This window comes from Coturnix japonica, chromosome 3, assembly GCF_001577835.2.
Source record: "Coturnix japonica isolate 7356 chromosome 3, Coturnix japonica 2.1, whole genome shotgun sequence".
Classification (NCBI taxonomy): domain Eukaryota; kingdom Metazoa; phylum Chordata; class Aves; order Galliformes; family Phasianidae; genus Coturnix; species Coturnix japonica.
This window is the reverse complement of record NC_029518.1, coordinates 24,674,870-24,697,673: the sequence shown is the minus strand read 5'-3', so window position 1 is coordinate 24,697,673 and position 22,804 is coordinate 24,674,870. Positions and strand designations below refer to the sequence as shown.

Here is a 22,804-nt window from a genome sequence, read left to right as displayed (position 1 = left end):
TAGAACTGATTTGAACAAACTGAGAAGGCAAGGAGGTCATGTTCTACAACAGCCAGGGTGACACCTGGTTCTGCAGAGACCAGCTTTACAGAAGGAGATGTGACATTTGTAAGCTAACCATAAATGCTAGAGGTAAAAAATGACAAGTAGTTTAGCTAAGAATATGCTGCAGTATTACAGTGTGGATCACATTTTCAACTTCCTGTGGCACAGGCCAGAAAAAGATATTTGGGAAGGTGATGCTCTGGATGTGCCAGAAGCGCCAGCTTCCAGTGGCTATTTTTAACTGCAGGAATTTAATTAGAAAGGATGGCTGCTCACAGTTGGTCTTCCTTCCTCTCAGTTCTTTACGCAAATCAGACATCCCAGTTAAGTGCCGTAAGAAGTAATGCTATCTTGTACATTGACGATGATGGCACAAAATCTAAACACGAGGGTGAGCTATGTGTCTAGGGCTGAATTTTCCTAAGGACATCCTGTTGGTGGAGAGGCTGTATTGGTTTCACCATCAGGACAAGAAGACGGAAGCAAATCAGGAAAAGGGATGTGGCACATTCTGCTGCAATGATTTTGACTTGTGCTGCAAGCCATAGTTAGCCCAAGAGAAGAAATAAAAGAGACATTTCCTAATTTATTGTCAACTTGTATAAATTACCATTGTTTCATTTACAAAAGCAGCCCAGAAGTGAGATGGCAAAAAGAAAACTTCAAGATATTTCTGAACTCAGCTTCCCCAAACCTCATCAGCATGTAATCTCAGGCCCAAAGGTCTATGCTGAATGTTTCTTGCATTCTGGCTCCACAATAAAACACTTGGCTTGGTGCGTAACAGCTGTCAGTAACTCTGCTTTTTTTTTTCTGTCTGGACTTGGGTTAACCTCTCAACTGGAGTATTTCTCAGTATGACAGCAGTGCAGCCCAAACACCTGTCATCATAGCACACTGCTACAATCCTCCTGCAGCCCATTCAAGAAGCATCCAATGCAAAGCAACTATTGCATACTTTGTATGTCTGTGATGATACTGAGTTCTAAAAGTGAGACAGTTGACACCCTGACAACATTTTGCCTCCAGTACTAATTTCCTTTAAAGAGAAGCACAGACAAGAAGTTATGGTTTTATCAAGGGAAGCAGGTTTGCCTGCCACAGACAAACAGTCCGTGTCTGCTTTTGTTCCTCATCTACAAAACAGGACAGAATAGTACTTGTCCTGATGCTGCAAGCAGTAAGCAATGGAAGGTGCTTAGCAACTTTATGCATAGACAGACACGTATACTGAACAGATCTAGGACGCACTAGTACAAAATGTGATGACATTATACTGATAGTGTGCTCCTTGGGAGCAAAACCAAATAATTTTTAGTGTCACTACAGTAACTGAGACAAAAATTCAGTTTTAATATGAGGTTTTTGCTGCCTGGCACTCTGCAATCTTAGAAAACTTAATATTGGTTTTAATCTTCTCTTCTAGTCTACATCTTCATTAAGTACTCCCCTTGTAATTCAAAGCAATTTGTGGCAAATGCTAATACAGCTTTGGGCCCACTTCTCCCTGTCAGCTGTATCTCTGCTAAATTATGCATTTCCATCTGGAAAGAAACCGTACAGGACTGTAGGCTCTCATCCACTTAGAGTCGGGAATGGAGAGGAATTTAATTAGATGCTCCGTGGTTGAGAAAAGGACTAGAGCAAAGCCTGGGTGGTCTGTGGAATCTTCCACTAAAAAACAAGGCTGCAAATTGTTAGGTACAAGCCTGCTTCTGTTTGTTCATTATGTTTACAATGTTTGTACTTACAGATTAAAATAAACAGTTACTAAGCAGATAAACAGTGTTTCCTCCCATGACAATGTTGTGTAGAAGTTCAGAGAGTAGCAGTGTATGTCTGTGCTTCATTTTTGGCTATGTAACTCCAACCCTCTACCTAACTTGAAGCAGAATCATTTTAGCCAGAGCTTCAAGTCTAACACTGGTAACTTTTTTCATCACTATTCTTCCTATCTGTAAAATGAAGTGCCTTCTTCTCTCAAAAGGGAAAGAAGGAGCATCCAGCTTGCAAAAGTAATAGCTCTCCACCTCTTATTTGGCAGCCGATGCAAATGGAAGCATCATTGCAATTCCCCTTGCCCCTGGTTGCCTACACACACACACACACTGCTGACCATGTTCTCAAAAACTGAAGTGTGTTGAGAAGGCCTGAATCAGGAGCAGAAAATTGTGATGAGCCAAGCAACTCCCCTCTACACTTAACTGTGAGTCAACTCAAATGTAGTGATTTCAGTCATGTGCCCTTTCACAGTTCAGCTGAACTTCAGAACATAATAGACGTGGCTTTAAATAGATTTACAGAGCAGATTGCTGATTGGAGTGTCTGGCAAATTAATTTATTCCTCATGGTTTTTCTGGTTCAAAATTCAATGGATTCCATATTTGTAAAAGAGAATGCAGAAAGCGTGCTATGACTGGGACTAAACTTATTTATTAACCTATTTCTGTTGCACGTTAAAGAAAGGAAGCTATTGTGCTGTTGGTTTGCGGGATGCTAATGGGCACTGAGGATATAATCACTCTGTGTTGGTGTGTGAATAAACCCCACTGATGTATGAGTTGTCTGCCAGATAGTAACTTTTTTGCTTTCCTTGAAAGAGAAGATAGAAAGGAAAAGGAGAGAAAAAGAAAAACACACAGGAAAAGGGGAATGCAGAGAAAAGGGGTAAAAAGAAAAAGTCAATGAGAAAATAAAGATGAAGAAGAAAAAGAAGAAGAAAAAAGAGAAAAAGAAAAAAGAAAAAAAAGGGAAAAGGAAAAACAACAAAAAAAAAGAATTAAAAAAAAGAGATAAAAATGAAAGAAAAAGAAAAAAAGACTTTGTCCTTTGTAGCCATTTTACTCCTTTGTACTGTATCTTTGGATGGGAAGAGGTTAAACACCCAACAACATTTTTCTCTTCTTAGCAAGTTACAGAACTGTACATCAGACACATTGTCTGCCAAATGCTTCATTTACTACCAGCTGCATTTTTACTTTGGTGAGAGATAGCTGAAATAAAATCACTGTTCTTTGTGCAAACGGCATGCTAAATAATGTATGGCTACAAGATTATTAAATAGCAAAGGCATTTGATAATATTAGAGTCAACCACAAGTCCCACTTCTGCTGATGCACAGAATTTTGAGTAATTAGTCATTGCACGGAGTGTTGTATTTATATCCCCTCGAGCCTCAGACGTTAGGCCACAAAGTCAGGAGACAAAGAATTGCTGTTATTAGGAGGACTGTTTTGGATTTATTTATATTCTAAGGCTTTACTTCAGTGTCCACTTCACTCCCTGGGCTCAGGCTTCCTTCAAACCAGAAGATACAGTTAAGTCAGAGAATTTTAGTGTAAACCATATTTTGACAGACAAGACCTCTCAACTTCAAGCAAAAGAACTTCAATGAGTTTGTAATGCCCCCAGAGCAGCACAACTGGCCTGAGGTTATATGACAAGCCTGGGAAAAGGCCTCCTAGACTCTGTCCTGATCTCAAACAGACTTCTCATGGTTTATATGCAATACATTAATAGCAGCTCCAATTTATGGATAGATAAATTGGGATACAAAGAGGACAAGTAACTCTTCCAAGGATTTACAGCAAGTCTTTGGCAGAGCCCCGCAACTCTTACTCAGTCCTTTGTTTAAATCACCAAACCACACTGCCTTCTTTAGACCGCGGTTACTGCACAGGCCTGAATACTGTGACATATCGAAAATTATATAGCTATGCACTTAGACGAGGCTTTTTTAAAATAAAGACTGTATGACACCCTCAGAGTCGAGCACAAAGCTGCTCAGTGAGCACTCTACTGCTTAAAGACAGCCTTCTCAATCCCCTCCCATCATAAAAGAGCTAGATTTAATATACTGTAAGAAGAAATCAGAGAGAAACTTAATAGGATTTGAACAAAAAACTTCTGATGACAAATTCATATTGTAGCAATGAGCCTTCCTTTTGGAACTGACATGAAAAAATAATTGTAACTTTTATGATTATGACAAATAGTGTGTATCATCCAGCTCTGAGAACGCTGCGCACACTACGCAGAATGAATTATGCACTGTCAAATTTCAGGCATAACTGAGTCGATTAAATTTGAATTTTAGCATGTCTCAGAACTGTGCTTCTTCTTTATAAGCATGTCATCACAACCAGTGGTGACATACTTATTGTATGGTGACATGCAGTATATGGTGACACACAATAAATACATACTTATTGCACGGTGACTTACACTTCCTCAGCTTCCTGCAGTAGGCTGTGCACTCTCTTTACCTGAAAGGCACAACTAGACAGGATAGATGCTGGTAGTACAAGAAATCTAATGATTGTGCTTAGAAATACGTTGAGATTAAACCTCCAAAGTTCTTAATGAGATATAAAAGAGATAGCAGGGACTTGTGATTACTAGCGCATTACAGACACTCCAAATTTTCATCTAAATATTGTGTACCCAAGAGTCTCCATCTGGTTTTGCAGAGAACACATCCATCCCCAAGCAGACATGCAGGTTTGTTATCTTCTGATTGTAAGCTTGCAGGTACAGGACCTTTGTGCACACACCTGCCTGTGGAAACCTAGAGGTCAAGCAGAAGCTGATGAAGATCTTATGCAGATCAGCTACACTGTATTTTTAAACTGTTTGGGGTGGAAATTATAATGTTACCCAAACTGATGCAAGTGTGTATGGATGTTACTCAGCATCTTGATTCAAACTAGGGTCTGGAGCAAAACAGAGGTTACAGAAAGTAGCCCAGGAGAGCTCCCCCCCCCAGAATGACCTCAGGGCTGCAGCCTGGAAATCAGGAGTGGCATTTGGGCAGCTCTTAATTGCACCGAGAGCACTCTATTTTCCACTAAAGCCTCACACAGGAGAGATTCAGCCTGCACAGAGAGAATAGCCCTAGGCTACTGGGCTGCCTTGCCTGTGAAGGAGGCCTACCATGGCCAACCCTCTAGAGGCAGCAGAGCCCAGGGTTCCAGTGCAACCCAAATGACCCTTCCAAACTCAGACTGCAGAGCCTGGGGCTCCTAGCAGGATTGATATCCTCCACTAAGTCCACTTGCACATGCCAGGCCTGAGCCAGACCCTTGCACCTCCAGCGAGTGGTGGCAGCACCACTGAGGCACGGCTCTGTCCCTGGCTGCCGCTTGATGCTGCCGGCTTGGTGAGATCCTATAATGCTTTTTGAAAATGGAACTAATCTGACTGCTGGCCAAATTCCAGCTTTGGGTAATTACATTCTTCTGACAAATTTTTCTTGGCAGTTTCAACAGAATATAATTAGTAAATGTAAATAGATGTAAACAGTGCTGTAAATTACACTTTGTGTGATTGTCAGAAGCAGAGGGGGATAGCAGGGGTGAAGGTGCAAGAAGAGCAGAGCACCGTTCCCTAGCATGCATGATGTGGCAGCCATCCCTGTGAGCAGGTTGGGCATGCCTCAGCCAGGACAGTGCGTGTGTGGCAGCAGCAGATGTCACAACCCTGGCTCACCGTGTGGCTCATCACACAGATCACCAGCTTTACCTCAAGTACCATTTTGACCTGACAGCGTTCGGTCATGTCCCACAGCTGTGCTCACAAGCAGCTGCTGTGCTCTACCTCAGCTGTGCTTCTGCTCCAGCAGCAGGCGAACGGCTTCCAAAGACACACACACGCAACTGCAGAACACGTGTACATCAAAGTATTGATTGCTATGAAATGCTTATCAAATTTGTCAATGGCTTGTGCAACCTTCTGCTATGGAGGAACTCTCATATAAATGGAATTACACAATTAACTCTCAAATCTATTTCAGTGCTGCTTCATGCACCTAATTTCACATAAAGTAGAAATCGCTTCTACCAAAAATAAATGCATATTTTTAACTACATGTAGCAAAGTAGATCTAACTGCAGCTGTATAGAGTAATGAAAAGAGATTACAATGTGCGTCTTACTTCTCTTCTGTTACCTATATATTATTATGTTTTACGTGTCAAATGTCAAAATAGCTGGCAGAAGCCAGCAGAATGAAGGGAAAGTATATTTTTTTAACAAAAGCTTATTGCATTATTTAGCTATAACAGGAGAAACAGCTGTTACAGCTTTACAATACCGTGTCTTGCAAAACTTTCTTCTAAACGACCATTCGTGCTCTACATGTTTTGGACTGTGCATGGAGAGCTCTGCTAGCAGTTATGGGAAGCATTGCATACATTAGTAAAACCCACATTGAGATAATTAGCACTAAAAAGAATCAACAAGCCTTTTTTTTTTTTTTCTTCTTTGTAGTATTGATTTAGTGTGGGTGAGAAATGCCAGATTTTCAGTCTTGAAGATTCATGTTCCACCACAGAGCAGGAGATGGAGCCAGCTTTTCCCAGTGTTCTGCCAATAAACTCTCTGATTAACCATCTAATGAGCTAGGCGGGAGATTCAGGCTTTACCATCTTTGACCTGTAGTCTCTCTAACAGACCTAGAGAATAGGGGGCACACAAGGAACTCTAATCTTGAATCTCTGTGGCTGTTACCTACTTAAATATTTTCTCACGAGCAATTTTAAACATTGTTGATAACGAAAATGATCAGGAGGCAGTACTGAAGCTGCACTGTTGCAGAGGTGACTCTGGCAGAGATCTATGGGGAAATTTCTACAGCAGAGGTGGGCTTTGTGCCTCATTTTGTAACATGTATGCCCTCTAAACTGCAAATTCCATTTGAATACATACTGATTTCACAAGGGCTCTGTAACCTTTTTAAATCCTATGAAGGGTTTTACATATCATTGAACTCTTTGTCTGATGGTAACTTTACCTTCTGCAGATCCAAGCAATGCCAGTATAGATACGGACACATTATCAAATGAGATTGGATTACAGCAGCTTGAAAAAAATTACAGCCCGGCCCCTCAAAACTTCACTTAGTGATAAACTGTAGGCTTACAGCATGTGCATGTACAGCTCTGACTACATTGTGGATGGGTGTTTCTTGTTAAACCACCACAGACTGAGTTTATTCCCTTGGGAAAGGAGCCACTGTAGCTAAACATATGAGAAGAGTAATATGTCTTATTAGAACTTTCAGTATTTGTTTTAGTTACAGAGGTAGGCAGGTTAGTTGAGGATGATATTTTGTTTGGGGTTTAGAAGGGTTGCTTTAAAACCACTTGCTTTCAGGCAAAGTGATAATCAGTCTAAGCAGTGTAAGACTTTTATAGTGGAAGGCCAACACATCTTTTTTTCATTCAATCTGCAAGAATAAACTGAGCACAGCTGTTTTACTGAAAACAACCCACTGGTATTTAAATAGATTAACAAAATTAACTGTGAAAATCCTCCGCTATAGGAAAGCCAATAACCTGTTGGCCACAAGGAGGCAGGGCAAGGATTCAGTAAACTCTTAAGTAATTGCTTTTATGTAAAAAAAAAAAAAAAAAAAAAAAAGAAAAAAGAAAAAAGAAAAAAAGAAAAAAAAACAGTGTTAAATTAGTTCAGTCATGAAACTCTGAAGTGCTAGGCAAGATAAAAAGCACTTTTCAGTCACTGTGTGGTTTTGGGATTGCTGTTTTAGACCAACAGCAGCAAATATCTTAAGATATTAAACAATAGCTTATCTGGCAGCAATTTTCTGCTTCTTTTGAAGGAGCACATCACACATGTTTTTTCTTCATCACTTCTGTGTGATGTACGCTAAAAAAGAAGGCTCACATGCTGAGCTTTGATAGCAAGAGTGGATTTACCAAATGAGAGCAAGAAGCCGTACAGTCAAGTTCACAAGATTTTGTTCCAAAGCTAATAAATCCTGCTTCTTAGCAAGCATCAAGGCAGGCCTGGGAGCTCTATCTTTCATTCCAGCACTTCTAATTCTTGACTAAAAGCAGGCAGGTAGGCGCCTGTAGAGCCTTACCAAGTGCCTTATGCAAGTACAGCACAGTTACGTTTCATTTACCTAGAACTGTAGGGCATTCCGAAATGAAGACTAACTCAGGGTCAAACTTCTATATGACAAAAGGGACAAAAGAAGGCAAAGTGTCCATGTACTGAAAATGATTAAATTTAACAGTGAAACAATGCCTTCCACAGTATCAATATATAATAGTCCAGATCTATCAGTGATCTTCTGTTTCATAGGTGACTTTATGCCAAGTTCTGCCACTGTGTGCTACTGAACTAGGTAATTTCAGTCCCTATGCCTCTGTTTTCTCATCTTTTAAACAGTTGCTTTTCTTCTTTGTGAAGCAGTATGAGGTCCACAGATAAAAAACATGCTAAGAGAACTAGTTATTATTAATGCAATTCAGATATGGAATGCACCAGATGGTAAAATCTCCAGGATTTTAATGAACTATTGTAACAGAACATATGTAATATGACGTTATTGTAAGAGGCATTTAAATGTATAGTTAGTACATACAACGTGACCTGCTCTGCTCTCTGTAACTCCACTGGAATTATTTTGGATTTATGTCAGATAATACTAGGAACACAAAATAGCCCCATATGTGCAATGTGGTAAGGTTTTCGTAGCAATGCAATCTTAACTATTGCCTTTCCTGTTTTTAATTTTTGCTGGGGATACCCTAATGGCAAAGAATAAGCTGTCTGAGCCATTATTCATTAGCTACCATCATAAAACAGTTAAATTGTGAAGAAGCAAGAACTTTCTCTTCTTATTCACTATATTCTGTAAAGATTATGTCTCTGATACACCTTATGCTACATTTAGACAGCAAATCATGCTTGTGTCAAAGGAGCCAAGCATTCAGTTTCAGGTTGCTAGGGCAGTAATATCTCCTTTTTCCCACAGCATTGGAGTTCTGGATATTATGAATAACACACGTGGGGAAATATGAACTGCAGCTCAAGCCACTGGCATGGCACATTACAGTCAGAGGCAGGTACTGACTTAATCACAGGAGGAACATGGAGATACTCTCATGCACAATAATTCTAGCATATCTACAATACAGACTATAAAACTGAAGTGAACTGACATATTTAATATACAAGAGACTGGAAGCAAGCTATCAGTTTCACATCATAAATTAACCTTTGTACTAGTGCCCAAAGATCTGGCTGATTACTCATTGCCATCCCTTAGTGCTTAAGCAGTCTTTTCCAAAGCAAGACAGTTAAACCACAAAAACGTACCGTAGTGTCCACAGCCCTGACCTTCTCAGCAGGAACGTGCTTTGGAATGGGTTCTTCTACTGATATCATCATGCAGCCTTCTGCTCCAAGAGTAACAATTACGAGCTTACACCCTCTTTCTAACAGCATGCGTCCCACCTTTTCAGCATCTTCAAGGTTGCCAACTGGGATGCCCGTTAAAATTTCTGCCTGGAAAATAACCCACGCAAATGAAAATCATGATCTGATAGCATTCAATTTTGAACAACAGTTGCTTTTGAAAACAGTACTTAATATCGTTTTAGAAATGTGTCTTATGAGATGATCGTGAAACCACTTCCTACGCTGATATTCAGCTATGTCATTCTTCTTGTTTGAAATCAGCATGTACTTCAGGCACAGCAGACTAATAGAGAGCAGCCTAGGCAGAGACACAGGAAGCATGGGCTCTGTTCCACCTTCTACAATATGCCTGCCATGCAACCTTTACCAAAATCACATTTCTCCTGTGTTCCCCAGTTTCTTCATCTCTGAAATGGACACAGTGACACAGCCTTGGTGAAAGCATTTTGCTGTCTAACGTGAGAAATGCTACATGGCAACTCAGTCACTCCTCTTGGGGGATATTTATCATTATTCAAGACACCTTTTACAATTCTCAGGGTCAGCTAGTGAGAAATCTCTTCAAGGAAAAAAAAAAACCAATACAAAAGTGCTCAACTGGTAAACTTGACCACCGTGTCTACTTTAATATGTATTTTTAGATAATAATACCTAAAAGTAATCTGAAGCTCTCTTTGGGGAAAGGTTCATCACAAGATGATTACATATTTGAGTTATGGATGTGGCCATAGTCCTCTGCCAGGGTTGAGACTCTTTTGTGTTGGGCCTTGTACAAACACTGATAAACTTTTCTTCTAACAGATGGTGACCTTAAGTCAACATCTCCCAGTTGACTCTTAAAATTAATCCCTTCCAGTTCCATGCACCTAAAAGCGAAATTCCCCAAAAATCTGTAGTGAAGACTTCAGAACTAAACATCCTTTTCTTCACTTCATACATTTTCTTGATGGCATTTCCTTTTCCAATGCCATGTAATTTCTTTGGCAGAGGATATGTGACAAGAATTGGACAGGAAGAGAAACAAAGTATATTTTACCTGAAACACTCTAGCAAGCAGTACTTCTGCCTACTAGAGTAAGACTTACTTGTAAGTAAACTGGCACATTGTATGCTGTTGTCTTTACTATATAGCTTGTCTTCCTTGTCTGAGAAGAGGGAAGTCCTACTTTATCCTGAACTACAAGACTGCTGCTTCCTGAAAAACACAGTCTGAAGCAGTTTCAAATAATCGTCTATTAACTGGACATAACTTCCATGGCCTTGGGTCTTGTTTTCAGTGGAAAACTTACTTTGGAACCTTTTCACCAGCTTTGTGTCCTGACTTCTACCACATGGACAACTCAGCTTCCTGGGAAACAGCTGCTGAAATATTTCAAACTACCTTTTTCTGCATTACAGAAGCTTGAAATCAGCATGCATATTTCTTGCCGAAACAGAATATAAAATACAGTGGTTGAACAACTGCTCCATAAGTACAGGCATGTTTGTCCTACAAAGGGAGGCAGGGCAGACAGCTGGGGACAGGAACTACTACAGCCATCCCCAAGCAAGCCGCCCCCAGTTGTGACTCAGAGGCCTCACAGCTTGCCACTGTCATTTCCTGTGTTTCAGCCTGACCCAGAACAGAGAAGTCACCCTTAGGCTCCGAAGGACCAGCATATGCCAATACGCTGCCTTAGGGTTTATATTATCATGAACAGAGTACCTACTGGTTTTAATTTTTGAGCTTACAGGATCTAGTCCTGCAGTCCGTACTGAGACAAACGCAGATGTTTTCAGGAGCTGTTGATATAATAACTACAAGGCAGAACTCGGTGTGGCAAGACTTGGTGGGTATAACACGTATACACAATCTAAAACTATTTTTTTTTTAAACCACACTGATCCCAGTCAAGAATAAAGTAAGGTTTAGATTATAAGAAAGCAAATAAATCTACTCAATTTTTCTTTGGCATGTCACCACGCTGCTGAAAATGTTCTTGCAACAGAAGCTACTTAGACAAATTAGATGCATTTAAGTTTTTTTAAGGGTATAAAAGTATTTTCAAATAAGAGAATTTGTTTCAAAAATACCTCACTGAGTTTTTTTTAAATACACTGTCCTGCAAGGTTTGCAAGGAATCAGTACACCAATAATGGCATTTGAGAGACTAAGGACAGATAATAAATGGTATTAAAATACATATAGTCCATTCTAATAACCAAGAGACTGCAGCGTCTGTGTCTCTTACTGAATTTAGAGATCTCAGGAGCAGGAACTACGTGTTCCCATGTCCAGAATACCCAGCACAAGGACAAAAATGGATTACCAAAACGCATGCACTACTCCTTGAATGAAACTGACTAAAGGTATTTCTAATGTACTTCATGATGTGCAGTAATTCCAAACATTCTACATAGGTTGTAAAGTCTCCAGGAGGAAAATGGATTTGGTTATGGAAAAGAAATAGTCAGTCTAACTTTGGCTCATTTACCTGGGATTTACACTTCCGTAAGCTTATGAGCAAGATAAATAAAGTATTTAAATATAATATTTTTCCTAATGAGACACACATAGTGTAACGTACCCCTTTTTGTGATAGCTGTGCCCCAAGCCAGCAGGATTTTTTGTCTGGGTTATGAAAAAAAAGTTGTTTGGGGACTGATAATGTGGCAGGTTTTGCAGAAATCTTTCTTTTTGCCTTCATACTGCTTATACCAATAAATACATTTATTTGGAACCAGAATGAGTCTGTATAAAAGTAGATCTTCAGTTGCTTGCAACCATTATCATCTAACTCATCTATAGCAGGACTGTAAAACTAAAACACACTGGAACAAGCTGGAAGAACCATAAAAGCAGCAGAAGCCAGACAGATTTTGTGCCAATAATTAGAGATTGCTGTAAATGTCAACTGATGTTAAATACTGTGGTTAGATTTTAAGTTCCTCCCTTCAGTAAAGTCTTGTTTTTAAAAAAGAAAAAAAAAAAGAAAAAAAAGAAAAATAGAAAAAAAAGCAAAACCAACCAACCAAACTGCAGTACAATTGAAGGAAATAACTAATAGTTACATAAAGAAAAAATTAAATAACAATACTAAAAGTTCAATGTGGTCATTTGCCATAGTGCTGTATGGAAGAGCAGCAAATCAAGAAATTTTGTTTTCCTGTGCTGGTCTCATGAAGCTCCTCAGTTAGATGGACTAAGTAAAGTTAGAGGACATTCTGCAAACCTGCTGTCAGAAAAAAAAAACCCCAACCCAGACATATAATTAAACTACAGAGAATTTTCTTTATTTTGTTTACAAAAGTAGAAGAAAAAAAATTAACTGAAGCTTTTAACTGATACAGTGGTTCTTGGCAATACTTCTCATTATTCCCAGTTAATTGTTCTTGTCTCTTTAGACTGTGGAGTCAAGTTACAGTATGCTGACACAAATCAGCACTGATACAGAAAAAACTGGTCCTGCTTTCCTCTCCACTCCTGTCCACGTGGCCCATTCTCTTGTGCCAGCACAGCTATTTGTGTGGCCAGGAAATAAACTGGGTTGAAAAGCAGATCTGTGTTAAAATTAAGCCTGAACTAAAATAAGATAAAGTGAAACAATTGACTCCTTTCAACATCAGTACTAGTTTGCACTGGCTAAAAGTGATAAAGAAACCATGATGTAAATCCTTGCCAAGTGTTTCTAGCAGTGGAGTATGTGGGGCACTCCATGGCTTACACAGCCAATTTCAGGGAAAAATGCTGGATCCTCTGGCTGGCATTTATGAGACCAAATCTTCAGGACAATCTACTTCTGAGATCCCTGGCAGAACTAAGACACTGACATACTACACAAGCCCAGTGGGAGGCCAGCAAAGCAGGTGGGGTCTAGAGAGTAGGACATAGAAGCAGCGGTTGGGAGAAGCAGCTCTGTTCAGTCTCAAAAACCTAAGGGTAGGGAGAGATCTAATTGCTGGCTACAATGATTTAATGTGTGGATAATAGAGAAGAGAGAACCACTCTTCTTGGAGCTGCACAAGAATAGGGCTAGACTCAACTGGCACAAGCTGGAACATGGAAAATTCCAGCATTAGGAAAAAACTTTTCATTACCAGAGCGATGCAGCACTAGAGCAGGTACCCAAAACAGGGCATAGGCTCCTCAATCTTGGAGATTCAAAACTTGAAAGGAGAAACCCTGAGCAATCTGAGCAAAGCTAGCACTTCTTCACCAGGACTGAGATCTCTGGAGGTCTGTTCCTACTCAACAAATAGAAACTGATGAGATGACAAAAAAGTGTTAACTCTCCAGTGAGCAGTCCATCTTTTGCTTCAGCATCCACATGGCACCTAGCACACTGCAACTTTGTCAATGTTGCCAGGTAATACTGGAACACAAATCATAAATAATAATAAGCAAACTGCCAGGCTTAAGATTACTTATCTAAAACTACATATGACAATTGAAAATACTTTTAATGTTAAGTACTTAGATATAGTAAGCCAGTTGGCTACAGAGTTGGTTATATCTTTGATTTCTAAGATTCTTTTGAGAATGACAGAATAAGAACACGATCATGTTAATTCTAACACATGATGAGTCCCAAAGAAATAGTGAGAGACAGTTTTGGTGCATATGTAATTGCAAGATCAGGCCATAAGCCAAGCTAATTCCAGTTGTTTCAAATTATAAAACTTTTACATACATATATGAAGAAATACTTATGCTAGAATAATTAAAAACTGCTTGAAATGAATTGGCTTGAAGCTATTCTCTCCTCTCCCAAAAGTAACATCTTTCATTTTAGACTAAATATGGGAAATTTCATAGTTTCCAGCAACAGATAAAGTAGAGTTTAGAACAAAGTTGGAATTTAAATTAAAATATACTGTAAATTTCCAGCAACTTCTATGCAATGAAGAAATAGTATCTTTCCTTTATTTACAACAGAAAAGGCAAATTCCTGAGACTATCTCTATCATTAACCAGTAATATATTAATAAGCAGGATCTCAGATGTCCTGCTCTAAGACTCAGCTGTATAAGCTTGATGTTCTCTGAATCTTGTAGAAGCCATTGCTGTCTATTGATTTTGGACATACTAACAAGAACTTCCATTATTAATATTGCTTCCAAAAATGTTTCAAGCTCAACTAAAAGGCAGTAGCACAAAGGAAGCAAAAGGATAGTACCTATTATTTTGTAATATTTTCATATATCTTGCAGCTTTTCTTAAGAAAATTAGCAATGAATTTATACTTAGATGTACATTTTTTCTACCATCAAAACACCCAAGTATTCTGTCAGCATTTAATTAAACATTTGCTAGGCCCTTCTTACTTAGATCAGGAGTCTGATATCCATTTTACATTAGGAAGAAAGCAGTTCCCAGTGTTGCATTAAAAATAGCCTGACACGCTAAATCATTTGCTGCAACCATTTAGGAGTTTTCCTTCTCCTGAAGGGCTCTTCAGTATTCTTTGAACAGAGAAGCAGCTGTTCTTCAAAACATTTAGGACCAAATTCAAATTGCTGACATGCAATATATTCTGGTTCCTAACCTGCAGGGCTCTGTAATTGCACGCACACACTAAATAAGAAAAACAACACATGAACTGTATTGACATTGTGGTTGTGCCTAGGGCCATACTACAGTAAGGGAAAGAAAGAAAAAAAAAGGAGAGGAAAAAAAAATAGGTAAGTATTCCAAAGATCTCTTCTTGTATAGGGTTGTTTGTTTTTCAACATTTATAGGAGACTGAGAAGAACAACCACTGGTTTTCACTTAGATGACACTGGATACATTTATTTTTCATTAGAAGAATTAAGGGAATGGAGAACTAGCACATTCCTGCACAAACCTCAGGGATTAGGCTGTGCTGCATCTGGGAATTAACAAACTAGTCTCAACAAGCTTGATCTTTCTGGGAAAAGATAAAACTGAACTACAGGCTAAGCAAAGAGAGAACTGATAACCTTGCAAGATTTGTTCTAGGTTTTTTCTTCACGAACCACATAAAAAGAAAGCAATGTCAGACATTAAAAAAATATTATTACAACAAGCAAGAGTGAAAAGAACAGCTTGTGAAGAGCCTTCTAGACAAACTAATGGTAGATAATTCACTGATAGTATAATTTTGTTTGCTTCTCTCTAGCACATAAATCCATAAGAACAAGCTGTGCTGTTATATCAGATACTGCATGTGATTTCATTAAATCCTAAAGCAGTTAATGAAGAATAGAGTACAAAGTGTGATGCATTTGATACTTACACATTTGGGACTCAGAATCCTATGACTGTATAAAACCATAGCTGACATTTTTCAGTTTTTATTCTGTGACAAAGGCATCACAGATCAAAGCTGCTGACCAGCGTGGAAGTAAACAACAGAGATTTCTGACTCAGTAATAATTCAGCTAATCACAAGGACTATCCCCCTTTACTCATCTCTAGCAAAACAAATGCTCCACACCATCTGTGAAATGTCTTAGGCTCAATGGCCAGCTTTCTGCTCCACAGCTAACGCACTTCTGTTACAAACATATTCACGTGATATCCACAAAGTACAGGACTTAATAACATAAAGCTATTTTGATGAAGAATAAAGATAAAGACATTTAGATAAAATTACATGATAAATACCTGTAAATTTAAATTAATAAGAAAGGCAAACCAAGTAACAATTAAAATCAGTGAAAGTTTAATCTTGTCTGAGCATATATGTTGTCTTGTTAAAAAGAATGTTTTAGAAACAGCTGACCTGCATAGCTCTGACGAGTTGATCTTTAAACCTGAGACAATGTATTAAGAGCTCTTAAAGGGCTTACTAATGATAAAACAGAAACTACTAAACTACTAAACTACTCGTTTTCAAGTAGTACTTAAAAATGCTGAATAACAAAAGACCCCAAAAGAGGTAAGATTGGAACATAAATGGGGTTTTGGTTAGAAGGACATTATTTGAGGCTCAGAGATATCAAAGAGGAGCGGCAATAGAGCTGGAACCTAACATCTCGGGAAAGCAGATGTAGGCAGCATATCCAGTAAATTTGGCCACAGAGGATTAAAACAACCAAATCTATGAAATAAGAATGGCCATTTTCTGGCTATGAGGGCTGCCTGATACTGAGGGAAAGAAAGCAAGCAAGCTGTAAGACCTTTTCCCAGTATGTATTCTGGACCATCAAAGTGGTAGGTAATTCCTGATTTAAGAAGTTGAAGGAAATGCAGACGCAGTTGGATGAATGGACAAAACCATCATTATTTTTAAGATTAGCAGATTTAACTTATTGTTTTTAAATGGCATGTAGAGATGTGACTGGTAACCTCTATTTGGATATGTAAACATTTATTTCTATATTAAACTTCTCAAGTGCATACATTACAGTGATCTGAAATCAAAGAAAGTAATGAAAGAAAACAGAAAACAGATGGCACATGAATATATAACAATTACTAAAAGGAAAAAAGAACTTTCAATCTTGTGACATAAGAAAAACAAGTGCTTCATTTTTCCTCTTTTCTCAGCAAAAAGAAAGGAAAAATGGCAATAGTTCATCACTGAACATCAATTCAACAACAAACCAGACACAGAGAGGATGAAGTAAAATATAACTGATTTTTAAAAAGATGGTAAAATAATTCATTTTGTTGCAAAACATGAATAATTTTTGGTTATTGCTAAAAGCAAGTATTTATGTGCAGTTCTGTGTTCTCAGAATATGCTGTAGGGGTCCCACAACTCAATCAGTGCTCCCATGATATGGCTGGCAGGATATGATATGGCTTCCATAAGTCTATCGTAACCATAAATTCAGAAGAGAGAAGCCTTCTGAACAGTACAGAACATATTCATTTACCTGACTGCATGAAGTGATCCCAGCTATCTCCAAATGGTAATTACTTTTTAAACAAAAATAGCAGAAAAGAATGCAAACTGTACCCCCAGCTCCGCAGGTGGGTACAAAGGTGGATGAGTGAGCGGGGATCTATTATAATTATGCACCTGTATTTCTTGTTCTCCCAATAGAGTAATTTTCTTTTCTCCATGTGGTGGTAATAATAATATGCCCTGGCTCCAGCAAGCTAAATTTCTACAAGAATGTTTCTTTTAAGACTGTCCTCTAGCAATAACAAAGGGAAAACTTTAACATGTGTGCTGCAAAGAGCAATGAGAGAAAAGTCAGGAACAGGCAAGTAATGAAAACCAAAGTTTTGTGTCTAACATATGGGGAATAAGTTTTCTCAAGGGGAAAAGAAAAGTTAACTAGTGACATGATGAAAAAAAAAAAGCAAACAGCAAATGACATGTATTAAATTGATGGGAGAACATGGATGTTCTCAGCCCAAAATGCATGCTGTGGCCCATTTAACCAATCCAGGGGTGTGGTCCAGGCATGAAAGGGTTTCCTGAAAGCATGAAGAAAACACCACGTGGGTGTCCTGAATAAAATCAAATACTTTGTCTTATCATCCTCACCGTCACATATAACTGAACTCTGATGGCTCTGATAGCCACAGATGATACTTCCAGCTATATTCGAAGCTTTGCCTACCAGAATCTAGAGGGGCCACAGCACCTCTTTCCTTCAAAGAAAGTGCTGTTTGGCTTAAAGTGGAGACGTGTATTGGAACACTTCAAAATAAAATTCAACTTAGAACCTCAAATGCTTGAAGACTCGTGAACTGAGCACTTCTGATATAGTTTGTAAAAGATTATAGCAGAAATTTCCAAAGAGGGTAACGGAGCCTTATTTTGGCACACACGGTCATCAGACCAAAAAAAATAATCAAACAATCATATAGAAAACAGGGCCATGCTTTTAGCCCTCCCCCCATCTCTGCACCCACAGGTATCATGCTCGTTGCAGAAATCCTGTTTGCTGCAGATAACTATGATCAGGGCATGGTTTCTATCTGCTCTGTTGCTTCTCACACATTCCTGTTTATATAAAGAAAGAGTGAGGAGAAGGAATACAGCATGCTTAATGTTAATAAAGAAGAAATTAAAACTAAGGCTTTGTGAGATGTGCTTAATTTGTCTCTTGTGACAAAAATAATTTGTTCTGCAAGAAATAACACGCTTCAATTAGAAAAGAGCGGGAAAGATGGAAAGAAGAGAAAACATACAGTTGAAGGGCCAGAGAAACAGACTCGCTGCAAACAGATCTGACAGGAAGAGGCATATGAAGCTGCTATTTACCATCAAGTGCAGCATGCATGCATCACCTCCTGGCAAGCGAGTTTAAAACTGTCAGAATGCTATGGCTAGCGCATTCCTGCTAATCATATCAAGGGACCACAGAACAAGGACAAGGATCTATTTTAATATTTACCACTCAGTACTAGCATCTTAGAAGTGTCCTTTTATGGATTTGTTTTACTCATCTACTTGTAAGGGAGGCTGGATACAACTTTCCTGCTGGAAACAATTAATTTAATTTTGAATGCAATTGAAGGGAAATCTAGAATATTCCTCTTTATTCATTAGGTCAGGGACTAAAGCTGCTACCTCCAGAAATCCTATGTAGGAGGAACACAGCTTAGATTTTCTGCTACCCAAGCTGCATTTCTGAGAACAGAATCCCCCTGAAGTTTTACTGGTGAAGTCTCCCATAGCATCACATACTATCATTACCTCAGTTTCATTGCAGCAGAAGATGTCAGAATGGGTATAAAATTCTGGATCTAGGTCTGCAAGGGCTGGAGCTGGGTTAAATAAGGTTTTTACTGGAAAAGAAAAAATGGAAAAAAGTCTAAATAAGTCTAAATCTCTAGTATTTTAGATTCATAACACAACACCTGGAATATTGTGGTTAATACCTTCCAAGATTGCATTAGCAGCCCCCAGTGTTTAGTATTAAATGCAAATAGCTCTCATTTTCTATGCCTTCATTTTACAGAACTGCTAGAATTAATCTAATTAATGTTCAGTCACATAATAGGAACATGACAGACGAGTAACAGAAAAAATAAGCAACAAATTATTAATTAAAAAAAAAAAAACAACAACAGGAAAAGTCTTAAGCAAATACAAATTGTTTAACTGATGGCTCTTCTTACAGGGTTTTAACAGGTTTTACGAGAACCTATTTACTTCTAGATTTTTTTCTATGTTGTTATCTGCATTCTGTATGTGAAGAAACAGGGATATAGACTAATGAAGGACGTGTCCAGACAGGGATTTAAATGTGGTTTTGAATGTGTTACCTAACTTGTTCAAACTGCCACACTGTAAAACTCTAGTGTAGACAAGGCACTGTATATTTTTAATATGTTATCTGGCAGAGCTAAAACCTTCGCTAAGGTAGGATAGAATTTGTTAGTTAACCTAACCCAAAACTGCAGCCCAAGGCTCTGTGTAACAGTAGAAAAGGTTTGTCATGAGGACAGAGTATATGTGATTTATTCACTGTTAATACAGGAAGTCTTCAGAGTCAGTTTGTCATTTTGCCAGTGTTATCTTTAATACTGCTGTCTCTTAACTACAAGGCCATCGCTTTTATATAAAGTGATTTGTCCTACTTAAGAAATATTGCAAGTGATCAAGCCTTCCAATTTAAATGTCTACCTTTTCAGCCCTAAATGCTTACTTATCTATAGTACATGGACACCCAGAACACTTCTGAACCCCACTTAGTTCCCTAAAGACTCAAAGCTTTCTGAAATCTCAGCTCCAAGAAGTTTAGAGGATACTCATTTTGATTAATACTTCTGAAAGTTTTTTGCCTGTGACTACGCAACTTTATCATGTCTGCTTGTCTTGTTAAAAACAATCTTACTAAAGGCACAAAGGCATTCACTCAGAAGTCAGAAAACACCAGAATTAGGATTTCCAGTAAAATCTTCATTTGGCTCCTTTACATTATTACAATACAGTATGTATTATAATAAACTCTTTAATTATATGATCACATACCACTGAAAAACAGCATGTGAACACTTAATTAAAGGCTGCAACGTAATATATATGCAGAAAGGAGACAAATTAAGGTTTCATAGGAAAACTTAACTCTTGCACTTCCTATTTTCTGAATTGCCACCCTAATTAAGTTTGTTTTTTTAATTTAAAAAAAAAACAAAACACCCCTAAATATTGAAGGTATACATTCACAAGCAAAACAAACAAACAAAAAACCCCAACAAACAGTATATACTGAAAAACAAACTTAGCTCTATAGTATCATAATGACATATACAATGGTCATGAACAGCACTAGAAGTGTTTTCCAGCTTGGGCTTTAAGTAATGCAGACTCATCACAAACAGGTTGGAATATGTTGGTATTACGCAGTTCACTCCCTTGTTTAATATCTGCTGAGCAGGGGGGAGATGGAGGAACCTTAAGATCGTCTTTCAGGCTGCAAAGTACAGGACTTGTGAACATGGTAACCTACTTGGTTCCCTTTAGGAACACCAGATTATTTTCTGCCTAATTTTTGCCTCTCCATTTGCCAAGATCCATTCTCCTAACATACTATCCATTCTTTATAGTTTGAATACTGAAGAGACAACACTGGGTAGGAATGGTGGGGAAGAAGCACAGATTTCAAACATGGGAAGCATAAAAGGAATTTTCTTAATTTTTTGAGATGTCAGAGGAAGAAGAAAGACAACTGAAAGGAGAACCTCTATTTCCATGGCCTACAAGAGATCTACATCAGTATAAAAGAAGCTGCTTAAGATCAGAGTAGTGAATGATACTGAAAGTCATGCTACCAAAGCAGAAAACTCCCTGCATGGACAAACTCATAGGGGAAACTAGCTGTGAAGCTCTAAGCATTTTCTCAAGTCTATGTGAAAGGTAGCTATCTTCCAAAGGCAGGCAACACAGTAAAAACTGCACTTATTTGAACTGTTTTATTGTTGTAAAGTCTTGTCTTTAAATGAAATCTCCCTTGCTATCAATTCTTCACAGTTTTGAGGTAGCCAGTCTACACCTTTTAAAAGCACATAGACTGGATGGCAGTTTTCCACAGCCTAGTTTCTGAAGCCACTGTGTCTTGGCTGAATTGTACAAATAATTTAACCATGGACAAAAAGCTGGTATGAAAAATAGCAACCCACCATTAAAAAGTTGAAGCACTTGATCTACTTGAAGGTGACCTGGTTAATGCCATTCTTACCTACAATGTTAACAGGCTGGAGTTATCTGTCTTTATATAGAGTTATCTGTCATTTACAGAGCTTGGCATTACAGGAGCCTGAAAACCACTTTACAGAATTTGGTGTACAATAATATTCGCCCATAAATGAAGTGGTTCTCCTCTTGGAAGCAGCACGTGGCCATTAAAATCCTAAAAATTTCCAATCAGATTTCCACTGCAGTTTATACCCCCTTAATATTATTCATAACCCCTTCCTTTCTTCCTTCCTTCCTTTCCTTCACCCTGAGATTGTCATAAGGTCTTCAACAATCAGCGCTACGATTAGAGGATGTCAGAAAGTGAGATGTCTCCCTCTCCAACAGATCTGTAGCATGTTCACTGAACAGAAGCAAAGGGGTTTTGCCTGAGTATCCATATTCTTTCTCCATCTTCGTGATTATTTCGTTCAGAAATAAATGGAGAAAAACAGGAAAAAAAACCAACAACAACAACAAAAAAAACCCCTTGAAGCTGTGGTTTGAGGCATCTGGATATGCATCTGTTCAACAAAAATAGTCTACTGCACATCCTAACACACTTTACTGCATTATACATGAGCGTACTGTAGGCTAAAAAAGAAAAAAGAAAATTGCATTGGCTAAGTATGAATTTTTACAGTGCTACAAACTCAGCTGTTTATTTAAATTTGACTGCACCACAACACATCAACATGTGTAGCCAGTTGCTTTTTAGCAGAAGCAACCCAAAGTCTGCTGACACAAGACCTGCACAGTGACAGCAGACTGACAGCACAGAATTAGTGCTGGCCCACAGTTACCATGATCTCAATATGTTGTGTTCTCTACAGTTGCTAAATGACTGTTGAGTGTAGCAGGTTTGGATTCTCTGACACGGGCTGGTATCTTGCCATAAGGAAGTGACAAAAAAGTAAAGCAACTTTAGTAGAACTATGAGCAGACTTAGAAGTAGACAAAATAAGTCACTGCTATTGGTTCATGAATCAATTATACTCCATTAGCCACTAGATTAACAATGCTATGATCAATTTTCATAAAAAATTAAAGCAAAACATAGCGGGTTTTATTTCCCCCTCCTTACACAGACTGTAAGCATCCCAGGTGCTAGTTACGCAGTTAAGTGAAGTTTTAGGGGTTTTTTTGGATTTGCATGAATCCATTTTAGACATTTCAAAGGGAAGCCTAAATAATTCTTCTGTGTGCACATTGTATTATTCATACAATTTAGGACTATTACCATCATGCTAGCAAAGAAAATCTCTCTCAGACATGCATGTAACATAGCCACTTAAATCAGCATAAAATATGTGAAAAGGATGCATGAAGTTCTCCTACATCTGAAGAACTTCTTCTTCAAAAGAGTTCTCAAGTGCTGGAGTGGACTGCCCAGGGTGGTGGCAGAGTCACTTCTCCTGATGATATTCAGGAAACGTTTAGAAGTTG

At 38.4% G+C, this 22,804-nt stretch overlaps 1 protein-coding gene across 1 annotated transcript in view; it reads right to left on the bottom strand.

Moving 5' to 3' along the window:
• The window catches only part of RBKS (ribokinase), a 66,174-nt gene that overhangs the window by 9,193 nt on the left and 34,177 nt on the right, over window positions 1-22,804 (bottom strand). The window contains exons 6-7 of the mRNA XM_015857414.1: window positions 18,875-18,966; window positions 9,171-9,359 (exon numbers count right to left, since the gene is read on the bottom strand). Of these exons, the coding sequence (XP_015712900.1) occupies window positions 9,171-9,359; window positions 18,875-18,966 (281 nt within the window). The remainder of the gene's footprint in view (window positions 1-9,170; window positions 9,360-18,874; window positions 18,967-22,804) is intronic.